The sequence below is a fragment of the Bombus fervidus genome, chromosome 5, assembly GCF_041682495.2.
Source record: "Bombus fervidus isolate BK054 chromosome 5, iyBomFerv1, whole genome shotgun sequence".
Classification (NCBI taxonomy): Eukaryota; Metazoa; Arthropoda; class Insecta; order Hymenoptera; family Apidae; genus Bombus; species Bombus fervidus.
The window spans coordinates 15411193-15438190 of record NC_091521.1 but is presented as its reverse complement, the minus strand read 5'-3'; the positions used below and the strand labels follow the sequence as shown (position 1 = coordinate 15438190).

General features: G+C 38.4%; 2 protein-coding genes across 2 annotated transcripts in view; one reads left to right on the top strand and one right to left on the bottom strand.

The window, feature by feature from the left end:
* Positions 1 to 117: 117 nt before the first annotated feature.
* LOC139987288 (uncharacterized) lies at positions 118 to 17634 on the bottom strand. The gene is made up of 5 exons (XM_072003370.1): positions 17422 to 17634; positions 10796 to 10898; positions 10632 to 10717; positions 8022 to 8126; positions 118 to 4390 (listed from the first exon to the last, which is right to left on the bottom strand). The coding sequence occupies exons 1-5, from the start codon at positions 17444 to 17446 to the stop codon at positions 1008 to 1010; spliced, it is 3702 nt and encodes a 1233-aa protein (XP_071859471.1). The 5' UTR covers positions 17447 to 17634; the 3' UTR covers positions 118 to 1007.
* Nab2 (Nuclear polyadenosine RNA-binding 2) overlaps positions 7851 to 26998 on the top strand; it is a 239919-nt gene continuing 220771 nt past the window's right edge. Inside the window, exon 1 of the mRNA XM_072003372.1 lies at positions 7851 to 7869. The gene's annotated coding sequence lies outside the window, so the exon portion shown is untranslated. The remainder of the gene's footprint in view (positions 7870 to 26998) is intronic.

Here is a 26998-nt window from a genome sequence, read left to right as displayed (position 1 = left end):
AATTGTAGAATATTTTAAAATTTCAAACTTATCGAATTCTAAATTTTAAATAACCAAGTTTAAAAAGATTCAAAGTTTACAAGTGTAAAGGAATTTCAAAAGGAAATAAAGAAGCTCTTCTTCTCAACGATAGGATATATTTAAGAATCGTTAGAATGTTGGGTTACATAAGGTACAATTTAATAGTCGTATAATTACTATTGCTTCTTGCACACTCGTACATACATTAACACACACATCTACGAATCTATAGTTTACAGTATCGAAACCCTGTTCCTTGTCATTGGTAGGTTATCAAGTTAGTAAAACGTACTTTGTATTATCAAATAGTAACGATATTGTTTTTCTGAATACCAATGATAGATCTTATCAACAACGATAATATAATTACCATTTTATACATGTTACGTCTAGTTCTATCTTAAAACCTTAAAGACATTTTACGCCCAACTCGCTGTTTTGTTAGTCGCTTTAATTAAAAGTAAGAATATCCTAGGAAGAGTTAATGAAACTAATTATATATCAGCCCTTTTTCTTCGCTTACGACATAAATGGTAACAAGAAATTATTAATCTCCGTCTTCCAAGACTTCCACCAAAAGCTCATTGAAATTTTAAATCACGAAACAAGGAACGTTAATTTCATACAAATTTCGCACTTGTAATCCTCTCAATCGATAAGGAGGAGAAAAGAAATTTTTAATTCTCTCGCAACATAAATAGTAAAAAAAGCTATTAATTCCCCACTTCCAATTATTATACCATAATCCCTCTGCATTCAATGATTCGTTATATTTTTCACTCACGAAGGAAGAGACGTTAATTACAAAAGTCTCAAACTCGTAATACCCCCGAGAATAAAAAAGAAAATATTCAAAAATATCGATTAAAGGAGAAGAAAAAAGATGGTCGAGAAGATCTATCATAAAAAGCACGAAACGGCAGGACATCACAGATTTCGTTCTAAACCTAAGTTCATCCCTGGAAAAATCATCCTAGAAACGACCCTTAAATCTCTTCCGGGACACTTTTTGTTGTTTCATTCTTTTTTAAAAACGTCTCTCCCTCCGGTTTCTCTTTTAAGATAATTTCTTTCTTCTGACTTTCTGCTGCCTGTGGCTCGATCAGGCCACCTAAAACAGCCTCAACGTATTCTTCTCTACCCTCGTCGGTGTCGAAAGAGAATCCAATCGATGGAACAAATTCTGTTTTCACCACAGTCTTCTCAGATTTCGTGGTAAACGTGGTCTTCGGCGTAGATGTCGTCGTCGATCTAATATCTACATTAGAATTCGTTTGAGCAATCGTCGGCACGATCGTCTTATCGGTGCTCGATTCCTCGTATTTATTCGTGTTCCTGAGAAGAACTACAGTCTGGAAATCAATCGATCTCTGTTCCTCAGGAAGATCAAATATTTTTTTCTGTTCTCTGTAAAGAGGTTCTCCGAAATGCTGCTCTAGCTGACCCAGAATCCCTTCTTTCGATCGAGGAGCAGAGGTTTTCGAGTTCGACTGCGTAGAACTATCTTGAGACCTAAATGTCGCTTCATCCGGCTGTTGCACGTTCGAATTTACTGTCTGCAGTTCCGGATTTTGAGCGACTGACAGGGAAAATGGCCGAGGAACTCGATCTTGCTTCATTAATTCCGACATCAGTTGAAGAAGACTGACTGTATTCGGGTTATTTCTCTTAAAATCGGTTAGATCGGAACTGATAAAATCGTTTCCGAAGTTAGACGCATTTCTCACGTCCGAAATATTCGCCGCAGTGATCTGTAGCTCTGTCATTCCATGAACTTCTGGCTCCAAAGATTTAATTATTTCTAGTTCGTGTATCTCGTCATTGAGAGTCGACGTTTCTTTGCCCTGTTGGGCTATCAGTTTGCTAATTATATCTTGTCCGGTAGCTATCAGCTCTGCGCCTTTGTTCATCGTCAATGTCACTTGGTAAGGCGAATTATTCTTCTCTATAGCTTCTTCGATGTGCTTTAAAGTTTCTGGCATGATGGACCCAAGTAAAGTATTCACGGTCGAAGCTTCTACGCCATCTCTGTCATCTTTCGACTTCTCTTCCAAGCTTCTGCTTGCTTCTATACTCCTATGCGTTACAGGTCTGAAAGTTGACACGGAAGATTCAATATCGACAGATTTAGTCGCGGGAGATGTCGAAATTCTGATCGGTTCCTGTGTCGACAATTCTTCGGAGGTTTTAATTATTGAAACGCTTCCTGAGGAGTTCACGAAACCTGAGGATGTTATAGCTTTTATAATCTTTGGCGGAGACACGGTGCTTGCACTCACAGAAATCGTCCTGGAATTCTGAACAGCATCATCTGTGGTAAACCGAAGTTCACTCTTTTTATTATCCTCAAGTTTCCCTTCAGTGTCGTTCGTAGATTTGAAAGAAAGATCAAAATGATTTGTGTGAGGAGATTCACCTTCTTCGGGTCTGGTGTAATCTTTCGTCGGACTTTTGGTATTCGATTGATCAGAGAAAGAGGAAGAAAGCCACGACCCAGTGGAGGGTACTAGGGGTCTAGCCACTGTACTACCATGATTCTGCAAACTGGAGACTTCAGAGATCTCTACGTTTCCGTAATTGCTCGTTACTCCTGTGCTTTTATCGAAAGAAGTAGACTGATCGACATAATCGTCAGAACCAATGCTCTGGAACCTCGGTATCTCAGTCGTTCTTGAACTAGGTTCATCATTCTGAGTCGTATAACGATTAAATAAAGTGGATCCTTCAGGTAGATCTGGCACCTTTATCTGGAACTTGCTTTGCGTCTTTTGAGGAGATTCTAGAAATTCGACTGGTCTAGATGTTTGAGAACCACTGTCCTCTGTATCGATGGAATGTTTCTCATTAAAAAGCTCGGAATTTACGTCAGTAGAATTGTTCAAAGCACTGGATCCATTTGATATCGAAGAACGTGGTTCGTGAAGATTCGTACTTGCTTTGATGGTACTTTCGATAATTGACGAAGCGGTCGTTGATGGGAAAGTATTAAAATTATTCAGAAATTCTTCCTTATTCGTTTTAGTGTCTCTTTGATCGTTTCTTTGGTATTGTTCAGTCGTTTCCTCTTTCTTTTCTCCGGGATAACGCGTAGGCTCCGGTCTGACCAAGGTGTACTTAATCTCTTCTTTATTGAAATTAATTCCTCTTTGAGTTTCGCCATAAACTTTGGTTTCGTCTCTCGCAGGATTCTGTTCGTCAACCGAGATTCCCCTGAACGACTGATGAAACGCGTGGCCTAGACCAATGCTACCCCTCGTTTCGAAGTCGTCCAGAGGTTCTTCGTCGTTGCTGTTGTGGTTGAATCCTGCGTAGACCCTATCAAACAAAGAACTTCCTCCGTTCGACACTTTGGTACGATTGTAATTAAAATCGTCGAGAACCCTCACCTGGAATCTCTCTTTAGGACGTTCGTCTCTCGTTTCGTCGCTATTGACATCGTCATAATCGTACTCGTAACTCTCCTGTCGATTATAATCATCATCCCTGCTCGGTTTCCTCGCAGAAACAGCTTCAGATATTTTCAAGTCTCTTTCTAAATCTTGTCTACTCTTATCGTCGTTCGAGAAGACTCTAGTAGGAGGAGTGACGAAACTGTTTGACCTACTGCGCGAAAGATAGTATTCAGAGCTGTCTATCGCCTGGTCCAACTTGTTGTATGCCAAAGTAGACGATTTGAATGTCGTAGGGACAGTTGGAGAGTAAAATCTCCTAGTTGTAGTGGTGACAGTCGGTACAGTAGGTGCGTAAGATGGTTGGAACTGATTGGTGAACTCGCTGGGCCTTCGATAGGTCTCCTGGAAATCTTTGTTCCTCTGGTCTCCATATCCTGGATCGTTGATCTTCTGAACTCGGATGATTGGCGAATCTTCGTAGGGAGACCTAGATTTCTCGCCAGAATAGAATTTGCCTTGATAATTTCCACTGATTTCCGGCTTTTTGTCTTTGAACTGATAGGGTGACAGGAAATCTCGATTGGCAGGTCTACGATAGTCTTCGAAATTGGTCCTCAAGTCGTTTCCTGTTGTGTCAACTGAAGAATAATCGAGAATTCTTCCTGGACCTCTCTGATAGTCCACCACGCTTCCAGTTCGATCAGGATCCACCAGACCATCCTTGGTCACGTCTGTTCCTGATTGAAGACTGATCATTGCGTAAGCGTTTCGAATCATCTCGTCGTCGTCTTGCTGATAACTGTTACGATTCACGTCGATGTATTTGCTGCTAGCTGAACAGTCTACTTTGGTCCACCAGTCACAGGTGAGCAGCTTTTGGCTGAATACAGAGCCTATGGGGCAGAGGAAGGAGGAGACCAATACGTCGTGGCACACGTGGAAAACCTGGCATCCCGCTACCTCGTCCGCGTAGTATCCTAAGGAAAATTAGAAATGTTTATTTTTTTAGATTCTGAGATTCTGAATAACCTTCGATATCGAAATACAAAATCTGCAATATGTCTACTTTTTTAATATCCGAGTGTTTGGATGGCAAACATTTCTAAAGCTCTCTATCATTCTTTCAATTACTATTTTTAGTCCATAGTCTTCTAAAAGACTAAAACATTTCACATACTTGAAAAACTTTTCTAATTCTTTTTTCCTATTTTTCTCTTAGTTAGTAGAGAAATTTAGATTCCAATTCCCTGAATTTCGATTTTTTAATACGACTAACTGGGTTTTATTTATTTTCCATTCTGATAATAACACTATATCTTCCAAAAGAATTTCAACGATTTACCAAAGGAAATATGAACAATTCGATTCGTTATTTAATCGATACTTGGTCAATCCGTGCTCCTGTCTTCTAAATGTTCCTTTATTCTGTTTTTTTCAATTTAAAATAATCGCGCAATAAGCAATGTTTAACTACGATGCGCGTTACGTAAGGAACGCGAGGCGACGTTTCCATGCTTGTTCAACATCTTTCTCTCTTCCTTTGAATTATCTAATAACGCGGTTTCTTCCGCGAGTTTAGACTCGCGATACAAAAGACGCCCCAGTGTTCATCGCGACATGACCTGCTGCTTGGAAATTTCAATTAAGTTGCTTTCTTCATTCTATGAATGCTCGCCACGATTTCTTTCGACAAGAAAATGGATATCGTGTGTATCGAACGTAACAGTGATGGATGACGCATTAAAAGTAGTTACCGAGGTTTCTTTCAGGAAAGAAGGAAAAGTCGAAGTCGTGAGGCTTCGATTTTTATTTTACGACGTGTTAGAAATTTTTTAAATTTTACTATAAGACAATGTGATTTAGCTTTTTAGAAACCAAACAATTTATTGTAGTAGAATCGATAGAAAGGGAGATCGAAGATGTGAATTTTCTTTTTGTAATCATATTAGGGTAATCATATTTGTGCCGCCTGTCGCCTAAGGTAGTCATCATCCAGGAAAAATCACGTCGCAAACCTATAAGTAAAAAAACTGTTTCCATTTTGTGGACAAATTTTTGATACGGTCAACATCCAGCGAGCTGGAAGCTGTTAAAACTTGATAAAAGATTAAACAGGATTAAACAAAGAAACACGAATCGCGTAACTTTTTATTCAATAAATTTAGGACGAAATAAATAACCAAAAATCGAACGGATAAATTTGGAGAAGAATGACAGGATCTGTAAAGTTCGCGATAATCCCAATTACATGCGTTGCAAGAAGATGTTGCAAGTTTTGGCTAATCTTTTTACACATACACACAGACATATAGGATATATCAGCTCCTCTTTTTATATAAATTTTTAATCAAATGTCAGAATTAACTTTAAAAAAACTTCAAAGTAATTCTCTTTTCAAAGGAAAGAAGAAACTAAAATCTTCCTTCTGAGAAATTCCCATACCGTAAGATAAGACATTAAGCTTTCACTATTTTCCATCGGCAAAAGTCAAACACCGCACCGATTTGTAACCAGCTGAATAACAGCGTGCTAAGCTTCTGAACGGCGATTGGCTCGCGTCAGAATCGTTTGGATTATCCGTCTGGCCTTTATCTTATTGTTGAGTCGCTTTCGCCGACATTCTGTTGCTTCTGCAGGAACATCGTATAACTGTACAAGATTATCAGGATATTGCTCAATAAAGAAACTATATAACAGAGTACTACACGGAGCCTGTACTTTCTTTTGCCTTCTGGAACTCGTTCATATTCGCGCCACTTATCTAAATGGTCGTTGTTCATAAATGTAATTAAGTCTGTGGACGAAATCGTCAACGAACCTGTTATTTTCACAGCAAAGAATCGTGAAACTGGCAAAAGATTATTTTCTCGTCGATATGAACGTTTAAAAGTCCCTGTTTCTTATTAGTCAGATTATATTGACAATTCTCTGGAAGATTTTTAGCGACTGTATGGATTGGACAAGTTTCAATTTCTATCAACCCGATCTAAACTTAACTCGAATCTAATCCAAATCAGGAGATCGGACCTCTCTTCTTCGACTCTGTATAAAAATTTTCTAACAATTCCAACAATTTCGTAAGTTTCAATTGTTATGGTTACTTTGCTTCTGGCAACGTTCCACGAGTTGAAAGTTTTCATAAGACGCAAGAAGAAGATTCATACCAGGTCTCGAACGAACACGCGTAGCTAAAGGTAAATACGTTTCGTTGGACGACGCGAACGTTTGCCTTTCCAGCTGAAACGTACATCGACGAACATTTTCGTGCGATTTTTGCGACAAGTTTCGCCCCACGGCTAGTGGAACGCTGACCTATTGCGAAATCGAAGAAAATACTGCGAATAGATTTCACAGGTCGCACGTGCTAGCATCGTGTGCGTGAGAGACATCCTTGACATCGATACTGCACGTGGAAAAGCGCGAAACACGTGTGAATCAATGGTAATCGGTCGTAGGATAGAGCTGATGCACGTGGATCATTAATAGGATGCGTACACTCTGGAAACCGTTTGTTTTAATATTTTTTATTAATAATTGGTATATACGAAATGTCGTTTCGCAGAATTTAGATTTAGTAGGGTAATACCGAAGATTGTAGTTCCATACGATTGATTTAAAATTCTTTATAAATGAGAAAGTTTACGTAATTGAATATACGAATCAAAAGGAAATTGAGAACTAAGAAAGATATTATATTATTATTATTAAGAATATTATTATATAGAGAATTTTCTTACTTTTACTGTTCTATTCATAGAGGAAGTGAATATTCTCTCCCATTTGATTCGCGAGATATTCGCGACAAATACGTTCAATTTTGCTTCTACGAACTCTGGCAGAAGCAATCGGACGAGCAATCTATGGATTTTATTAATATAGATGCCAATTTCAACCACTTTCTTTCGACCTGAATGGTTAAGATCAAGCGGTCATACCATAGATTGCTATGTGAAAATTGACTAACTCTGACGTGGTTGCATTAGCTGTCCGAACAGAATCTCTTCTTGTACGTAGTAATTCGCAGCATTATGAAGTGAAATTGAGGATAAAGGTGTACGTAAATCTGTTTCAATTTTATTCCGAGGGATTGAATTGCATCTAGAAACATATTCGCTTCGATTCTATATATCAGTCACTACAGAAATCTTTTGTCTTATATTATCTGAAAATCCCAAGTATTTAAGCGAAAAACTACGAATGCAAAATTGTAAAATAACGTGGCCGATGTATTGTTTCCGGGAATAGAGAAAGAGAAATATTATTTCTAGAAGAAAAAATCGGAAATCCGTCGAGAATCGAGATATTTACAAGATACTTGTTAGCTTGTTAGATTAATAATTAATTGCTCTAATTATTTCTCTAAAACTTATCGTATAGTTATATTATACACAGTACCTTCGTTCCAAGATAATTAATTAGATATATTAACTACAAAAATATAATTCAATATATGTGTAACGATATAAATAATAAGTAAGAATTATATCAACTTTATGATGAAATTCTATGCGAATAAATCTCTTATCTTCTAAAGATTTTTATTCCGGAATGATGTATTAACGATATACTAAGTTTTACGAAGGTAGAAAAAGAAACAATTTAATTCACCTCGTGAGCGCCCCTCGCACGTGAAACCTGTCTGAGGGAGCGTCGTGTATGCCGGATAATCAATACCTGGTTCTCCTGGCACGTTCCTCCTAATGTCTGACAAATCTAAAACAAAAAAATGGAAAGAACATACAATCGCTTAGTACTCGCTGCTCGCTTAATAGTCGAACAAGAAGCGTCGAATTAATAAACGTGAATAATATTACTTAAATGAATTGGGTAGCGATGCTATTGATTTTATATTGCGGGTTATTATCGACGATAAGACCGACAAGATATTCCAAAATTATATTGTTATTGTAGTAACAAATTCGAGAGAATGGCAAGCATCTACGGATCATCATAGCATGACATTAAATAAATATCATCGAATGACTGTGAGCATTTCAATGAACTTTGAACGATGCGATGACTGTGCTCGTATATGCTGAGAATGAAAGGTATACATTCTGAATTATGGTAAATGTTACGATGACTATGAATGGCCTGTTAATTGTTTGTTCGAACAAACACACTTACGTTTGTTTAAAACTCCAACTTCTTGCAAAACATAGAAACTTTTCACTCTTTCGATAACTAAATATCAAATTTCAGGCTCTTAGACTTTTTAGTAAAAAATTGTTTAAAATATTCTTTTGTGCTCCACCAGATCTTTAGATAAACTCTACGAGTGATCCATTTCGCAAAAGTAAAGAATCATTGGAATTTGACTAAATCTCTTTGTTCTATGTTCCATAAAATATTTATTTCAATATCCATTTCTTCGTCGATTCTTCGACTTCGAAGATAAAGTCATTTCTCCGTGCAGTATATTATAGAATTTATTTAAAGAGGACAAGGTTATTCATATATAATTCGACAAGATAATAATACGTAATCGTAGAAAGTATAAATGTAAAATATCTGCCCAGCCAGAAAAGAAATATTCAAAACCGAATAAACAATGATTAAAATGAAAGATTCGACCAACACAGATTTCACGCGGAGAAACTGAATCATCACGTGCCAGGCCTTACATAAAGGAGCATAATGGCTCGTGGTGAGTCAAGGTCGTGAAAAACACCTCGTCAGGATAATCCAGCGTGTGTGACATTTAACAGGATATGTTCACTACGTTTACGGCGCCACACGTGATTTCTTTGGTTTGCTTCTTGTAAGTCGCGAGAGGTTTCACGTGACCTATAGCGCGATTTTTCTATCATCCGTCATACCTTACGCCTTTCACGCCACTTGATAATGTCCTCGTCCGACGACTCTGCTTTTTAATCCAACGGAACGTCTATCACTCGGTATTTAACGACGTAGGTTCATACTTTGCGAAGATAGAAAAATAAAGAAAAATTATTAATAATCTCGGTAATCAGGATTTTTCCTTCGTACCTGTAAAAGAGACTGTAACTCGCAATTATATCTTTGGCGGAGGACCTTCGTATAGCAATTTAAATTCCCCCATCGATTTCCTCGTAATTTCTGTATTTAATGTTAAAGGTGTCGATAGTAATTTGCCTCGTTTTGATAGATCATCGTCGTAGTGAGAAGTTCTTTGGATTGGTATAAGATTGATTGTACCTTGCGTTAAACAGTCTTGTGCTTGTTGAGAGCAGTAGTAATTTTGTACTTTTCGTGAGGCTGCTTAGAAGCCACGTAGAATATGAGAATATAAAATTGTAGAAATGCAGAAAATACTGAGAATCTCGGAAATATTTTGCAACACGAATCCTCGTTTCTAATGATCGATCATTCATAACGAGTATCTGTTTTTAACGGCACTAGCATCGATCGATAGAATCGGTGTCAACGCGTAATTAATCGAAGAAAAAGGAACAAGATGAATAACATTACACCGCCTAAGCGTCGGAGAATTAGCATATTGCGAGTCCTTTTTTATTGGCACCTCCGTTCGTATGACAATACTCTTTGCTGACTGTAGACGTATCGAATAATCGTGTCAATGAATAAAAATGATGTCACGAGTTATTAATTGCTGGGGACACAAGAATAAAGCAACTGTGATTGCAGGTAAATAAAATCTAAAGGTGAAAATTGAGAAATGTTAACGAGGATTCATCTGCGCAGTGGAGATTTAATGGAAAGTCAATTTTAGTTTTTACATAAGAAATTGCGAGAAAACGAAGGGACTCCTTGACCCGTCCCCATTCTCCAGCTGATTATTTTCATAAAATCACTTTACAGATAGTTATCGTCGTTCCTTGTTAAGGATCTTTCTATTCATAGTGCCATCGACTTTGTTAGGTAGCATTGTTCAACCAGTTATCAGTTATTACGATGGCTGACAGTATCTGGCAGCGATATTAAATCCAGGCGTTACAAATTTTTCACACTTTAAGTAAGTAATATATGTAAGTAATATATCATCTCGTGTGATTCGATGTCGCTTTATATCATTTTACGAGATCGAATGTTAAGATAATTACAATTTCAAGTTACATTCCCCTGTACGTCGCATCTCGATAAAACAAGATAATTCGTCGTTTTGACGAATTTCGTGATTTTACGGTTAATTGGCATAAAATTAAATCATTAGGATCGCTACGTGTTAATTAGTAAGGAATTTTTATACAAAAAAAAGGCAAGAAACGAACAATCTACCTGTTTTCTCTTGGTAAGGATCGTACTGGCCACCAGCAGATCCGTAACTGTCGAACGCTCCCTCTTCTTCCGGATCGAAGAACTTCCTGAAACGACATCGTAGGCTTGTTTAATCGTACGTACGCATCCGCGTGAATACACGCGAAACGAAACGAACGCAATACCTCCCCCTGGTACCATCAATGGCTCTTCGTGACAGGAAGCTCCTCCTTGGAATTTCATGTTCAAGACTGCAGTGAACGTTGCATAAGACCAGCGTCACGAGATCTGCGCAAAGAGGAGTGCCTCTACTAGAGATGTTACATAGGCGAAGGATTAAAATTATAATAATAATAATAATAGTAATAATAGTAACAATTCCAAGTAGAATAAAGATCGTGTATGAGAAAAATAGTATACAAAACACGGTTAACCACTGGAATTATGTTCACTTTATGGAACATCGAGGATAATCGATACATCTTTGCAAGAAGAAATATCTTTCTAACTTTAAAAAATATCTCTCTCGAGAGGTTAATTCGCAAACTTTTTAAAATTCTTCTCGTCTTCCGCGTGATGAATTGCAGCAGTTATACTCTCAATCTTCGATCGTAGGATACATCGGCATTTGTTCGCATAAAGTTTATATCTTTCTGACTTTAAAAAATGCGCCCTTCGAGAGATTAATTCGCAAACTTGTTCAAATTCCTCTTGTACCCCGCAAGATTAATTTCAACATATGAGTTCCCAAGTTTCGGATCTGCAAGTTTTCCCAATGTCTCCGGTCGATACAGCAGCGTTTATTTCCATTTCCAAGGCTTCCAAAGGAAACGTATGACGTAGCCGCTTATCATCTCCTCCCGATCCGCGAATTCCACTTTCTATTTCGCATTACATACGCGTACATCGCTGCTCCTCCAACGCCGGATCCCCCGCAACAACAAAACGTCGCCCCTTTACGATTCCCCTCTAATCGATACACTCATTCACAGCTCGTCGCTTCTAATGACCATCTTTCCCTCGACTGTCATCCAATCATGTAAAACAACAAAGTCGAGCGAGACAATAACCTCACGATCCGGTTATAGGCATCCATCGAGTTCGAAAGCGAACTACTCGACGTGACTCGTTTAATACGTTAGAACTAGTAGAGTCGAGCACTCTATTTCGAGAATATTTAAACGTGCGTTGAAAAAGCTAGCACGTTTTGTTCGTCGTACGAGAAAGAACGCGTTCTATGTCGCGAAACGAATTCGAAAGTTTGCCAAGGCGCAAAGTAAAAGTAGGAAATTTCGATCAATTTTCGAGATGTTAGCGAGCGCAAAGGACTGATCAGCGTTATCCGATGATGATGGGCTTTCGCTATTAATAGCGTTAAACGTTCGCGTCTCTCGTAATCGATTAGACTATCATTATTTAAATCAGATTAATTAAATCGATTCGTTTTCTGGTTCTCGTCGTCGTCTTTGAGAAACTGACCAAGGTCAACTCGTCTCAATTTCGTCGATGCCCGGTTTACTAAAATTGTATACGTAAAAAACAGTGTTGATCAATTTATTCAAGAAACAGGTTATAATGACAGTTTGATGAAAAGGCCGTGATTTACTAGGATCGTAATAATTTTTTTTTTTAATTTCATTGCTCCTTCGATTGCGATCTATTATTCGTTCAGAGGAAATTGGCTAAGGCGACCAGAATTTTTTCAACAGTAATTTAACGAAAAGACTGTGATTTATTAAGATTCTAACACGTACATATTCGTTTGGTGCTTCCATCGTCTCTCTAAGCACAGGCCACTAGTTATTTAAAAAATTTGTTAACCAGTATGATTTAGTAACATCCTCGTATATTAACTTGTCATTTTCCTCGTCTCTTTGACCACAAGCTACTAATCGTCTCAAAAACTATTTGAAGCTATTGGAGTGGCAACTAAGCGATTGCGGATTTTGTCCTTTGATGATATTGACAAAATCTGCAATCACTTAGTTGCCAGCCCAATACTTTAAAGCACAATTTTAACACGCATACAGATATATATACATTTATTTTTTTAATTTCATTAATTCTTCGAGCTGGAGCTATCGTTTGTTCCAAAAACTAGTTAAGACGTCCAATTAATCTTCGTTTCAACGGTAATTTCGCGAAAAGGCCGTGATTTATTAAGATTCTAAAGTCCTTTCGCTGTTTGTCTTGAAAGTACAAACAGAAAATTGAATTGCGACGAGCCTATCACGAAAGTCTCCGCCTTAGTCACTTGACCTGAGAATCTAGCGTTTAAGATAATTTAGGAGAAACACCTACTGTTCTTTAATGATCGCTGCTCTTTTTTCTACCTTCTTCGTTCTATGTAATTCGTGATTCTGTCAGTAGAATCTCTGGCGACGTTTCGTCACCGCTGTATAGTCGCAACTATTATAATTCATATTTGCGGGCCGCGAGTTGCATTAACTCAGAACACTGAATTTCCATCGTCTCTGACGCACACTCTGGTTACTGCAACAGACATTTGCTTCCATTTTATTACGAAAAGAATCCTTGTGACGAAATTCTAGTGACGCACTTAGTGCATCATTAACCTGTACTCCAGTGACTATAATTTAAGACATAATGGCTGTATCGTATAATATTTTTATAGACTCGACAAGAAGAATAGGAAAAAGAATAGTCTTTTGGATTTATTTACACAGGTAACTGAATCTTGACGCAAATTTTTTACTTTTTACGAAACCTAGCTGTACATATTAATTAAACTGATCTTGTGAAAGAACTGCCTGCTTTTGTTTCAAGATATTTAATCCGTAATCGTTAGCACGGGTAGATCCATTCGAGCTAAATATAATTTAAAGATTGTACTTCTCTAAGTTCACTTTCATTTTTACGATGTAGATTAATTAATTAGATTTCTCTGTACTTTTATCGTGTTTCTTCTTATTTAACGTATTCCAATCTTATAATTCGAAAAAATAATTATAATTACAGCGTGGTTGAAAATTCGCGGCTTAACTTAAAAGTTAAGGAATTTTATTGCGTAACATTTATAGTATAACTCTGTTTCATAGAAAAATATTCTTTGATTAATTCACTAGAATATAGAAATCTATAAATGTATACAGTCTAAAAATACATCTAAAAAAAGACGTAGGAGAGCAGTTTCAGGTTTTGTCTCGGACGCTTTCTCGCGTGTAACCCAATTAAAAATGTATAGCGCTCAATGATGTCATTGGGAATGCGAGATAACGGGATCGCGTGTCGTGGGAGGGGCAATTATCGTTCAGAATCAGAGTTCCATGGATTCCATAAGGTCGATTCTCTTGTTCGGCAGATAAAAATGTTTCTTGCGCGGCTCTATACTCGCGCTAGATGTTGGCATTAAAAAGATGAACGCAAGAAAGGTCACGAAGTTGGATGGCTAAGAAGTTGGAACCCGCGCATACCGTAAATCGTGAAAGACCAGGTCATTCGGTTAAGTTTTCATATTAAAAGTCACTCGTTTACATTTTTAATTGCAGATGTTTCGTTGCTATCTAGATACTGTTTAGTATACTTATTACATAATTCAGTTAATTTTTCGAAAGTTAGAATTCTTTCCTTTTCTTTTCTTTTATTTTCTTTCCTTGAGATTTTTTCTCCTTTTTCATACTTAACTCCAATCTCTTAGCCTTTCTATACTTTTCAACTTTTTATCGTCTAAAATTATACCAATTTAGAAAGAACTAATATGTTAATTAAAATAGAATTTATTTGTTTCAAAACGTAAAATAATATTTGAGACGATGTACAAGTATTCGGTAATTTTTCTATTCTTTGAAATAACCTGCTAATATCTAATTTCTTCAATTTGTTAATATTTCTTAAACAATATTTACGATTAAGAAATTATTCGGTACTTCGCGTGTAATTTGTTTCAACTTCATCGAAGTCGACTATTGCAAAGTTTGTACTGCTTTTACTGCTCTATTCAGCTCTTTGTTTCATTCACGCTCCATTCTCATTGTCGTCACGAAGAAACCAGTAGCCACGTTAAATTCAATTGCAATTCGATCAGCTACCGATTGATGCACGGGTGACGGTGAGAATTTATCCGTGAAAGGATGTTACGCAATTTCTACATGTATATTCGACGATGTAAAGAATGAACCGTAACGAGAGAAATAATTACTAGATCATCCTTCTGTAATTTACACGCGATCCATTAAATATATCGACAAATTAGAATATCTTTTTCACCTAGAATAGAAAAAGTTCCATTTCATTAAAATGAAAGAAACGCTTAAAAATAAAGATAAAAACGCTGACAAAGAATCTTATCTTCTTTTCCGTGACATTAATTAAAACCTTTTAATTATGAACATAATTAAAATATATCTCAAGAGCGTAACTCGTAAAAATGAAAAAGTCACGACAGAATGGTAATACTTTAACTAATAAGGAACTTTTATCGGATGCACGAGGACTCTTAAGAAGTTACGACAGCAAAAATTCCAATTTGTATTTTATCTAATCTATCGTGGCAATCTGCATGTTACTTCCGATCAATTGAATCTCTCGTTCGTTCGTACAATCGTAACAGAATTTCGTTGTATACACCGAGTAGAATCGTGAGAATATATTTACGTGTTCCTGTCTCTCGTGCAGTTCACGAATCACCAAGATTTCACTTGTATCGTGCGAAAACGGAACTGCAGATTTAACATATATCGCAGATTAAACAAAATTATTTCGAAGTTTGTTGCATGCACAATCAGGTTCAAACGTTTGACACACTTCTCTCTTTTTGGACGAAACATACTTTTCCGTGTGTTTTTCTGACAGATCGGAATATCAGAACTATATAACTTTCGTTTTTACATGTAATTAGATATAATTAGCTTCAATACTATAGAAGAATAATATTATAATATTTATTTATTAATTTATTTAAGGAACTGTCCGTTCGATTCTTAACGTGCTACAAACTTTCGAGAGGAAATGTAAATAAAATATCTCAGAGTTCATTGTTATATCATGGAAGGGAGATCTATTATTTCACCAATTTATTCGCCAAGTAAATGCCAAACCAAATAAATTATGCCCGTGCAACACCCGCGATGTTGAAACAATGATGTTCCAATTGATTAATCCCGCTGAAGCTCGTTATTTCTGAATTCTGTTAACAAGTATCAATGAATTGAGAATTAGACGAAGATGAAGCAAATTATTTTGCACTCGGTGTTTCATGCTTATAGAATATTCATGTTGACATAATTCCTGAATATTCATCGTCTATAAATTTATGTACATACAGTACGAGGCAAAGCTGCGAAACTGACTCGGGGCGAACCGAAAATTGTTGATTTTTTAGCAAGATACACAGTTGCAGTTACGTACGATACAAAATATAAACGGTACGAGGCAAGTCTCACGAGGAATCGGCAGCATGACTGTACTTAGCTTAGAAATCGTGATCTTTGCTATTTTGTATCTAATCGCTGCACTGCCTTGACCTATAGACGGCATTTTTAATTTTATTAATTACGGTTTAAATAAAGATCTAAAGGATTGCCAGAGATACTTGATCGTTATTACTTGAGATAGTTGATTTATACCGAAGGTAGTTCTAGTATTAAAGTATCTATTCGTCCCTTTTTACATTCTCCTATCTTTAACTAACATCAGTTTCGTACTTCTGTCAAAAATATAGCTGTCAAATTACTCGATAGCTATGCTTTTTTCTTCGACCGTTACTGAGAACACAAAAGCTATCAACCAACGCGTAAATATACCCATTGCCGTCATTGTAACATACTCGTCACTTCTTGTAGACATTCCTTCTTTACATTCAATCACCTTTCGGATAGGAGTCAAACGTTTCAATAAAGATTTAAGTCGAACCTTTCAATACATGTTAATACGAGACACAACACAAAGTTAAGACGAGTAAAAATCGACTTCAATCCGACTATAAGTACGATATCGCAGGTCAGATGTACTGGTATATTGAAAATGAGACTCCTCGAACCACAAACTGTACACCTCGGAACAAATACTATGCCATACAAAGCAAACACGGTGTGATCCAATAACTACGAATCAGATAATTTATGAATGAAACAACTATAAATCGAATATCGCGGTTCGATTACAGATACTTCGCGCCAACTATTAATCAGACATGTAACTTTAATTTCGAATTGAAAATCGAATACACCGGAGTAATCGCGAACCACGTATCATCAATCAGACAAATTAAACATTACAGTGCAACAACTTTGAATCAGACAACCATAAACCGAATACCACTATTCAACTGTGGACACTTTGTACCAAGCGTTGATTAAATATCTAACCTTAATCCCAAACTAACAGATCAACCACAAGCCGCGCACCACAAATCAAACAACCGCTGCCGTACAAATTAGGTACACGTTGTAATCCAACACCTACGAATTAAATAACCATAGAGCGAGCACCATCAATCAATTACGGGGTGCTTCATTAACCAACCATTAATCAAACACGACGAATTAACTACGAGCCAGGCACCTCAAACTACGTCAAACCATGTCAAACCCTCGTCAACCAAACACCTTCTAAGGTCATCCGTTAACACGCGATTCGATCTTCGTTTCGAGACGATTTCTACACCTTCTTGGACTAACCAATGGACAGCTCTTACCTGTCGCTGAGGGAAAAGACCTACGTTTCCCATACAGGTAAATCGATCTGACTCGGTCGAAGTCGAGCGTAGCCTCGGAGGAATCGGCCCCGAATCGTACGCTATACGGTAGAACGCGGTCGAAATCGGATTCCTGTTCACGTTGACGACACTTACACAGAACGGGCAGCGTGGTCGGCATTTTGTCGCACGTTGCATGAGTGTCCCGGCGAAGGTGTCCGACGTCGAACGTTCGGCCAGCGTGTAGCAGCCGATGCACTGCGACTACACCGATCTCCTCTCGAGTCTTCTTCCAAGCTTCTGGACGAAAGGGAAGGGATCCGCACCTCTTACCTTTCTTCTTCTCGCTTTCCACCTCTCACCCGCGCCAATACACGCATCGGTCATCCCTCCGCGAGAGGAATTTCTGCCGCGCCTCTGACAACAAGGAAATTTGGTAAGCTACACGCTGATATACGAGTAACGGAGACGAAACATTTGGTTTCCGCGAATTTTTTATGATATAGCGCGATTTTGAAAATTGGAAAATAAAAGTTATCGTAAAAGTTACGATAATACGACAATTATTAGTTCTGGAATGTAAAGGTTCTCGCGATGGTACAGCTACGCTATCTTTTTAAACAATTTATGTTTCGAACAGTTGTCTAGATAGGATACAGGGTGCCTTTAGCCTTCTTCCAATACTAAATTTGGGCTGCACCAATACACGTAACAAATGCCAATTTTATATTGTAGAAGAAACTCGCAAGAATATTTCTGATTATATTCTGCTCGTTCATACTGGCCAAATGGTACAGTTTTGGTATTTTATTATAGACAGAACGTTTATTCGTTTGGGCAAAATTGAAAAATATATAGAGTACGCGTAATACGTTATAATATTTACAAGATGAAACGAATCTCTACTTAGGATGCTTCTTTTTAGTTGTGTCCATAAAAAGATTCAATCGAAACCAATTGAATCGATACAACTCCAAAATCTCTAAGCACATCCTCTGCCCTTCTCTGCAGACCACTCCAATCTCCTCGATATAGGTACAACTTATACCACGTAATAAGACTTTCAAACACGTCAGGACCGTACCTGATCACCCTTCGTTCTCCCATTTCTCCGTCGATCGGTATCAACCGACTATCCAGAATCCCCGTTCCATTCACCTAGAAAACGTCTGCCAGTCGCGTCGACGATCCATTCGAGTGGAAAGTGTCGCCGGCGACGTTTACAGACGTAGGATCCCACCATTCGCGCGGACACGTCGCATCTGCCATTCGTTTCCAGTCGTTGGATTTCATCGAGGAATCCCAGGTGCTCGCAATTAAAATGGAAAGTAGAGCGGGCCCGATAAAGTTAGCCAGCCGAGGAACACCTCGAGGGAGCTGACGACGTTGCGTGGATCGATCTGCTTTCGATAGCTGGATTTTACCGATGTTCCGACCACTGAGGAAAGAACTACGCGCCGAAACGGGCGTAACACGGTTCGATGCCTCGTCCCACGATCTTTGCCACCGATCTGACATTTATCGTAGGTTACTCTGTGTCTCCGTTCCTTTGCGTTACGTTGGCATACAAGGTTCGATCAATTGGTGAATCTAAAACATAGTATAACGAACATTTTCTGCGATTATTTTCGAAGATCTTGGACGTTTGTCGGTCTAGGAAGGTGTAAGGTGAAGATGGGGTTGAGAAGGAGGATTTTGACTGTTCCTGAAGGAAATTTTAGGTCTCTGAGTTAACAGATACAGCGATGATTATTGCGAGAGGATTGAGAATTAAATTAAGAGCGTAGGAAGATACGTGGCTAGAGATTTTTCCGATTTGTTGATACAAGGAACACAGGATGCTGGATTTGGCTTGCCTGTATCGCTTGAAGGAAGTTTTAAGTTTCCCGGTTAATGGTTACGATGGTTTTAGTTAGAAACAGATTGGAAAAGAAGATGGCTAGAGATTCGTTTAACTCGCTGGTTTAGAGAAACGGAGGAGGATTTGACGTAAAAGAATCAGGTTTCCTCTCACTTTGTACAAGACAAACGAGACAATAATACAAAGAATAAATACATCGGGCGTATCTGCGTTCGAAAGAACAACGTTCCACATTCTTTTTGTTCCGCCACTGCCATTTCCATCCTCCACAGTTATGGCAGGAGCAAAGGTCTCTTGAATATATATACAAGCGACCTAAATGTACGCTGCATCGATATCTCGGCGCGTGTAATTGAAGAAACAGGACACATTATGTAAGTTCGGTGACATTGCCTCCGTTCTGCACACACGCCTCGCCTCCACCTTTCTCTCTTCCTCGACTTTCTTCCTTTCTTCTTGCTCTGTTTATATCACTCCACCCTCCTCTTCATCTTCCATCCAACATCTCATCTTCTTCCTTCTTTCTTCTATCTTTTTTTTTTTTCTTTCTCATGCAACTTACACTCGCTTCTGTACATCTGGTTTTTCGCAAGATGCACGTGCACTCTGGTTTCTCTTTCTATAGTCCGTAGATTTTGCTTCTTCAAGTTCTCTTCTATTTTTATCTTACTTCTATTTTTATCTTTTTTTACAAAGGTTTTACTTGAGATTCGTTTCGTTTTAGCAGCGTTTATCATTCGCCAATATTTACTGTTTTACTTTTATTACATTCATTTTTTTTGGGGGGGGGCATAAAAATGCATAAAGATCCTCGGTATCTGTTATACGCACCTTTAATATTTTATTGCGAAGCGTGAAATACCCTTTATTTCGAGCTTTGCTCATTTACAAATTATAAATAATGATGCGCGTATTATTCTAAATATCTCAATAATTTACGAATAAATGCTAATATGGAAAACGTGAAGTATTTCATGAATCACAGATAAAGATAATTCCCTTTCCATTTTGTGTCATTTCAGTTTTTAGATGAATTTCGATCTTTTCTCTTTCTTCCAGTGTTGGTCAAAGTTTATTTCGAATAACAGCTGACGTAAAAAAATATGCAATAAAGTTATATTCATCAAAATTGAATAAATATCCAATGGAATAAGTATTTATCTGAATGAGGATTTATTCAAATAAGAAATTATTCAGAATTCATTTGAATGGAGATTTAATCGAAAAATGTATATTCAGATAGGAACATATCGAAATAAAATTATGCAATACATACAACTATTTATATTGCACCGAAGATGGACGTGCCACTAAACGTGAGATATATTCTCAAGCTTCATTATGCGGTTGTAATATTGATTTTTATAATTAACATCTTCCAAATGTCAGATTAGAAAGTTTATCGTTCCTTGGTAAATTAATAACAAGCGTTATACTGCTATCCTTGTACAAAATTAAGTAAAAACAAACAATTATTCATATTATCGTTCGAGTAGTTCTGCAATCATTATATGACTAAACAGAAAAAATAGTTTGTCACGGATAAAAATATTCGAGCATTATAAATTTATTCAGATAATTATCTTGCATAAATATTTATTCGAAACGATTCAACCGTCCGTCATTTTCTTCGTACACACATTTTACTCCTGCCTTCCTTGCTTTCTACTTTGCTATTTATCATTCTCCTGGCACGTACAAACATTTTCTTTCGCCTTTTTAGATGAAATTCGATCTCCTCTCTGTCTTCTCCGCTTTGCTATTTATCGTTTCCCTTCTACGTACAGAACTTAGACGGACTTCAGATTCGATCCAGATAAAGTCTGGAAAGACCTTAATGCATCTCAATGTTCGCACAGCCTTGTCAGATAAAGTGCAGATAAAATCTAAACCTAATTTACAAACATCACGATTGTCAATTGCACCGTCTAATTCTCTATTCTTCGGGACGACGTGACTTTTCAACGCGCCACGCTCTTCGTTTCTCCTGTCCCGCATCGGAAAGCTACTTTCCTCTTACGTAATCCCGTTTTCTGCCTTTCCTCGTCCCTTTCGGCCTCTCTGGCTCCGCTGCCTCCATCTTCTCCGCCCCACCGTTATCCATCGGCCAGTTTCATCGCGAAATTCCTTTCCGAGTACGAGCACCGACCGATCTCTGGCTTCTCCAGGGGATCGATTGCGATTCCATTGACCAACGCTGCGGTCATCGATCAGCATCTCAATTAGGTGAATCCGTGTTCCATGCAGTTGCATCATTGGTACGGATATTTTTTTGGCGATTCGCAGCTGACATTTCCCGATAGATTTGCCGCAGTTTCGTAGAAATTCTCGATGAAATTTGCAAAACTTCGCGTAGCTTTACTGTGCTTTCTAACGAAGATGCAAGCGCGATCGCCTTTCGTGCGATTACGTCATGAATACGGACGTTACTCTCTGGAAGTCTGGAACCGAAACTTTCGAGTGATTTCGTCGAAGCTAAGTAGAAACTCTTGATCGAACTTAGAAAATTTTAAGTAGCTTCGCTTCGGTTTTTATTGGACATTTAAATGGATTGCAGATGGCATTGCATCATCGATGTAGATCGATGTTTTGCTAGAGTTTGCGCTACGAATTCTTGGTGAAATTTGTAAGATTTTTAATGACTCTATCGCGTGTTTTAATAAAGATCTGGATACAGTGGACGTTCATACGGTTGCATCACGGATATAAATGATATTTCTTAGAAATATAGAAATAATATTTCGAAACGAGTTTGCTTTAATGAGTTTGATAGGCAGCGTGTTTATGCGAACTTTGCACTTAGTTTCAATTCAATTTGCGAAACTTTTCGGTAAGTTTACCGAATGTGCTCATCGATACGCGTATAGATGAAAGAATTAAATTCTCCGAGACTTCGCTTTCATAGAGATTCGATCGATCAACTCTAAATAAATGTAATTTTATCAAAGGCTAACTCCTGCCCGGCGTTAAATAATCTAGAAATTAAAATTATCAGAGTTTAAATTTGGCAGAGATTAGATACTATTGAGAATGAAATTTCCTGGAAATCTTTCTTCGCCTCAGAAATTAAATTATCTATTTATTTAGTCGAATATTTATAGATTTATATTTGACTAGGAAATTAATCTTGACATTTTCGTCTCGAATTAACCTTGTCGAAGATTAGAGATTTACATATTACGTATCCAACGCAAACATCGCCTTATTGCTGCATTATTAGATTGCGTGCAATCTAATCCAACAGAGATTCATAAATACTCCAATCGTCCAAACATTTTGGAATTTATTATTAGCAGTAAGCTTAATCGGTCTGTTCGTTTTGACGTAGAAATTTTTCGATCAAAAAGACAGAAGAGAGAAAGAAAACGATACAAGCAACGATTAGAAATGAAAGGAACAGCTTAACTCGAAACAGTGAGTCACGAAAGCACGTTTGCAAATGGAAAAAGGCTCAAGGATGCTTGTCACATACAGGACATCGTACGTCAATCCGATGAAACAGGCACAGTAGCGAAGGATAACATTTATTATTCTTCGAGAAAACGAAAGAAACGATGGTAATACATCTTACTGAAATTACTGCGACGCGAGAATACAAGTAGAAATATATAAATAGAAACACATGGAGTCTTGATCGAGTACCTGTCGAGTGAAACGAACAGTGCTTAATCGATATTGGCAAAACCACATCTTGCAAAGAATTAAATTCGTTAGGAATTATCGTTCGAAAGTTTCTTTGTTTCTATCGTTTTCGTATATTCCACCAAAATGGCTTAGAAAGAGAAAGATAAGGGTAGAAAAATATTGGACATTTTCGATGATAGATACGTGCAATTTCAGAGATAGAAACGTAGCGATTTCGTAGTAGTGAGTTTGTAGACGCGATACAGCTATAGTTCTGCGAGATTCGTAAGACGGACGAGACGATTCTTAAAACATTCGATTTACTCGACTTTCCATTCTTTTCGCGTTATTCCATATCAGGTTAATGCTGAAATAATGGTACTTTCTATTTTATGATACAAATAGCTCTTCGGCAACGATCCTCCGCCTGTCTACATCCTTTTCTTCCTCCATTCGTGAAACAAGAACACCATAAAGATAATTAAGCACTCGTTGATGAACTTTCACAGGAATTCCGAACGTTTCTGTGTCTCGGAATTATATCAAATTCGCCTGTCGAGGAGTCTCCGATCGTTTCGATTTGAACGTAACGATGTTTATGGACCGGTGCGAGCTCGAAACTGATATAAATGCGAAACTAAGTCGATTTACATAATCGATAAAAATCTACATCGTCGACGAGATCAACGTCTATCGTCGAACGGTATACACCGGCATACGAGAAATTTGATTTCTAAAGGAAACGGCAACTCTCTCGAACTCCATCGATCTAAACTTGTCCGGTCTGTTCTAATAATCAAGCAATCTCACGCAACAAGGTACATTCTCTTTCTACCTAATAAATTACAGTTTCGAATCACAGTTCTGAATCAATCTGGTTTCGTCAAGATAACATATTTCGTAGGTGGAAGAGCGTTTTATCGCTGAAAGAAAGAGCAACTCGGAACGATCTTCTCTAACGTGGCAGAAAATGGCCTTTCGATTTGTCTTGTCAAACAAGCGCTGTCGTATCGTATTCCTCCGCGACGGAACCAATTTAAATGAAATTAAACGCAGCATGATGTTCCTTTGAGTCATCCAATTAGCGGATCACAGGCGTAGACGATCGCGTACGAACGTCGGTGGAACATCGACCGAGGTGGCTCGGCTAGCAAACCGAATTATCGGTTTACCGGGCAGATTCGATGATCGAGCGTGTCATTAGGAAAAAACAGCGATGGAAATAGCAAAGCCGGTGCTCCAGCACGTGTTAACTGCGTTATGTAATGCAGTTAGCCGCCAACCTCGTCAAAGTTGTTGGCGAGGCGCTAATTAACAAGGCTAAAAGTGTTTTCATCGATCTGCCTAATTAAAAGTCAGAGCAGTTTGCGAGGATACTTGGCATCGTTGACTTCGGCCGAGCGTGATGGGAATACACGAGCGAAGGAAATTTTGATGAGTATATTTATTCTGGATGCTACGAAGGCGATAGTGTCCGTGGCCAAGGTTTTCCAGTTATTCCAAGCGATTTTGGAATTTTTAACGATCGACGTTTTCGAGATGCTGAAACTGTGGAAGTTCTCGCGATGCGCAAACCCGGCCAACTTCCAAGGTGCTGAAACTTTCAAAATAGTGTAAATACCATTAAACTACCGCTTACGAGCCATAAACTTCTCCAAAATTCATAAAATTCCTTACAACTTTACGATCTCCTCACGCTTCGCCATATACCTTGCTATGTGTACATGTACCTCTCAAACTTCTCGAAACGTTCGATCCAAACTACGTAGACTCCACCGAATCCTTTGAAACTTTTATTTGCTCGCGAAAGAAAAGGATCGTCCGAGAAGAACAAGGAGACAAAGTTGCGCTTCGTCGCAGGAATGCTGAAATAATTCCGGAAAATTCTCGAGATTAACGGAACTCCTCGGAGCTTCGTAAACTCCGCGCATTCCATTGGTATACCTTCCCACATGATCCTCAAACTTTTCGAAGCCACTTCATGATTCAGAACGTCTCGTCGCTACTCCTTCTCAGACTTTTACTTTCCCGCGAAAGAAGAGAAGAATTCGAGGAGAAAAAGGGAACCGACCGGTGCATCATCGGTGACGTAAGGAGCGTCATGAACGTTTCGCGGTACATTCCGCGGTACTCGGCCACGGGAACGGTACCGTTTTCTGCGTGAAAGCAAGCACGTCGGATTTTGTCGTGAACCATCGTGATTCACGCGCAGGCGAAAGGACGAGCAGCATCGGATCCTCTCGTTTCTGCGGTGCAGCGTCCAGTTACGTGAGAATCGCGGCTACGCATCCGTTCCAACGGATCCGCGTAACTTACCAAACCCAGGAGGATGACGAAGGAGGATCGTGGGCAGTCGCACGCGCTCCTCTCATCCGTTTCGCGGATGAATCTGACGATAAATTTGGAGGAACGGAGTGCTCGCGCGAGAGTAACAGTGAATTGGACATCGTGGATGATTTATGAGATAATTTAGAATGTCTGACGCCTGACTCGATGCTCCAGGTTCAAAGAGTGGACACGCACGCATGGAAACGTTGGTTAACGAGTTGATCGTTGTGCGAACTTTATACGTTTTGCGCTGCCAGCCACGATAAATTCAAATATACTGTGACGTTTTATCGTTGAAAGATATACCGCGTTTTGGGCACATTTTTCTCGACAATGTTGTCCAAGTCGTTCGTACGGCCGAAAATCTTTCAGTCCGTGAAATTTATATCGCTTTAACCGTCTTAAAAGATGTGGCAAAACGTCACTGAGGGGAAGGAAGGGGGTCGCTAAAGACCATCGCAGACAATGTGTTGATTGTCGCGAGATCTACGTTGCCCTTCTTCTTCTTAACAACGTCTAGGTATTTTTTTTTTTTTTCAATTTTTGAGGTTATGTCAGAAAAGTTTGCGATCATCGCTAAAGTCCTCTTTAACACGTTCGTCGCCACGTCGCACATATCTATGCGACGAGTATACTACCGTGGGGGCTCCGTCACCAAATGATGGTGACGCTCTTCCTGTTCGAGTTAATTAATTAAATATACGATATTATATATAGGATATACAACATAAAAATTAAAAACACATTATACCATACTTTTTATTAATTTATATTCTGAATAATAAATTACATTATCCTATATCGTATGGTAGTCGTTAAAACATTCCAAACACATTTGGGGTGATTTTGGACACTTCGAAAAATAGTTAGGCTCCGTTATCGCTACTCTCCTCACTTTCAAATATATTTTCACGCTGTTTACCGAACATTTTGACGATGAAAAAATCACTGACGTACGTCTCACAAGTATGCTTCTCGACTAAACGAAAGATCCGAGATATCTGCCATGAGATCCCTCGGAATACTCTAGCTGGATGGCTTATCGCTTTCTCCATTTCAGAAATAAATAATCTTTTCTTTATAATGAATCGAAGGGGATAAACAATGAATTCCTGCTTGTCGCTCTATTTACGTTTACCGGCGGTCGGATTTGGGCCCCGCAGGAAACTTAGCCGGATCACGCTGGGCGACGAACGTGTTAATTCGCCTGGAAATCTCTTCGATCATTACGAAAGCCTTTATGATATTAGCGAGACGTATGAAAAATTCGAAGAATATTTTCACCGCTTGTTAATGTGTTCGTACGATGATCGGTGTCATAATTTACGTGGTAGTTAACTTGTTAAACGTCTAGCGACGGAATGGACGAAGAGAGGAAGAGAGAGATACGGAGAGAACCACTGTTCGACCATTAATGAATTCTTATTGAGAAAGGTCGCTGACTAGTGTTTCTCGTGCAGTTCGGGACGACCTCGAAAGGTTGGAACGAGGCCAAAACGAAAATCAGCGGGTCCCGGACGAAAGGTGAAAGTTGTTTTTGTCATTCCGATGTTCCAGATCACAATGGCGCCACGACAGATTCTTCGGCGATTACAAAACTTTCCATACCATCTTCGACGTAACTTCCGTTCCACCCAAAATCTCTTATACGAATAAAACTGTCATAAGACGTCAAACTGTCAAACCCGTAAGATGGCAATTTTCGTTCGAATTCTTCAAAGAGAATTCCTCCTCGTTCGCGAAAATAAAATACAGGATTCTCTTAAAGTACAGAGTTCCGTCAAAATTCTTAGCAAAATGTCTCGTCGTCGTTGGTAAAAATGAAGGACAATTCCCCTAAGGTAAGAATTTCTCTACGTGTAATTGTAAATAAGGAATCTCCTTAATTCTTAAAGAAGAATCTCTTTTAGCCGTTTGTAA

Excerpts from the sequence above, each read along its gene's own strand:
- LOC139987288 (XM_072003370.1), bottom strand. The coding sequence starts at position 17,446 with ATGCCGACCACGCTGCCCGTTCTGT. Across the intron at positions 10,718-10,795 it reads ATTGATGGTACCAGGGGGAG|GAAGTTCTTCGATCCGGAAG; the intron begins GTATTGCGTTCG and ends ATGTCGTTTCAG. Across the intron at positions 8,127-10,631 it reads TCCTTACCAAGAGAAAACAG|ATTTGTCAGACATTAGGAGG; the intron begins GTAGATTGTTCG and ends TTTTTGTTTTAG.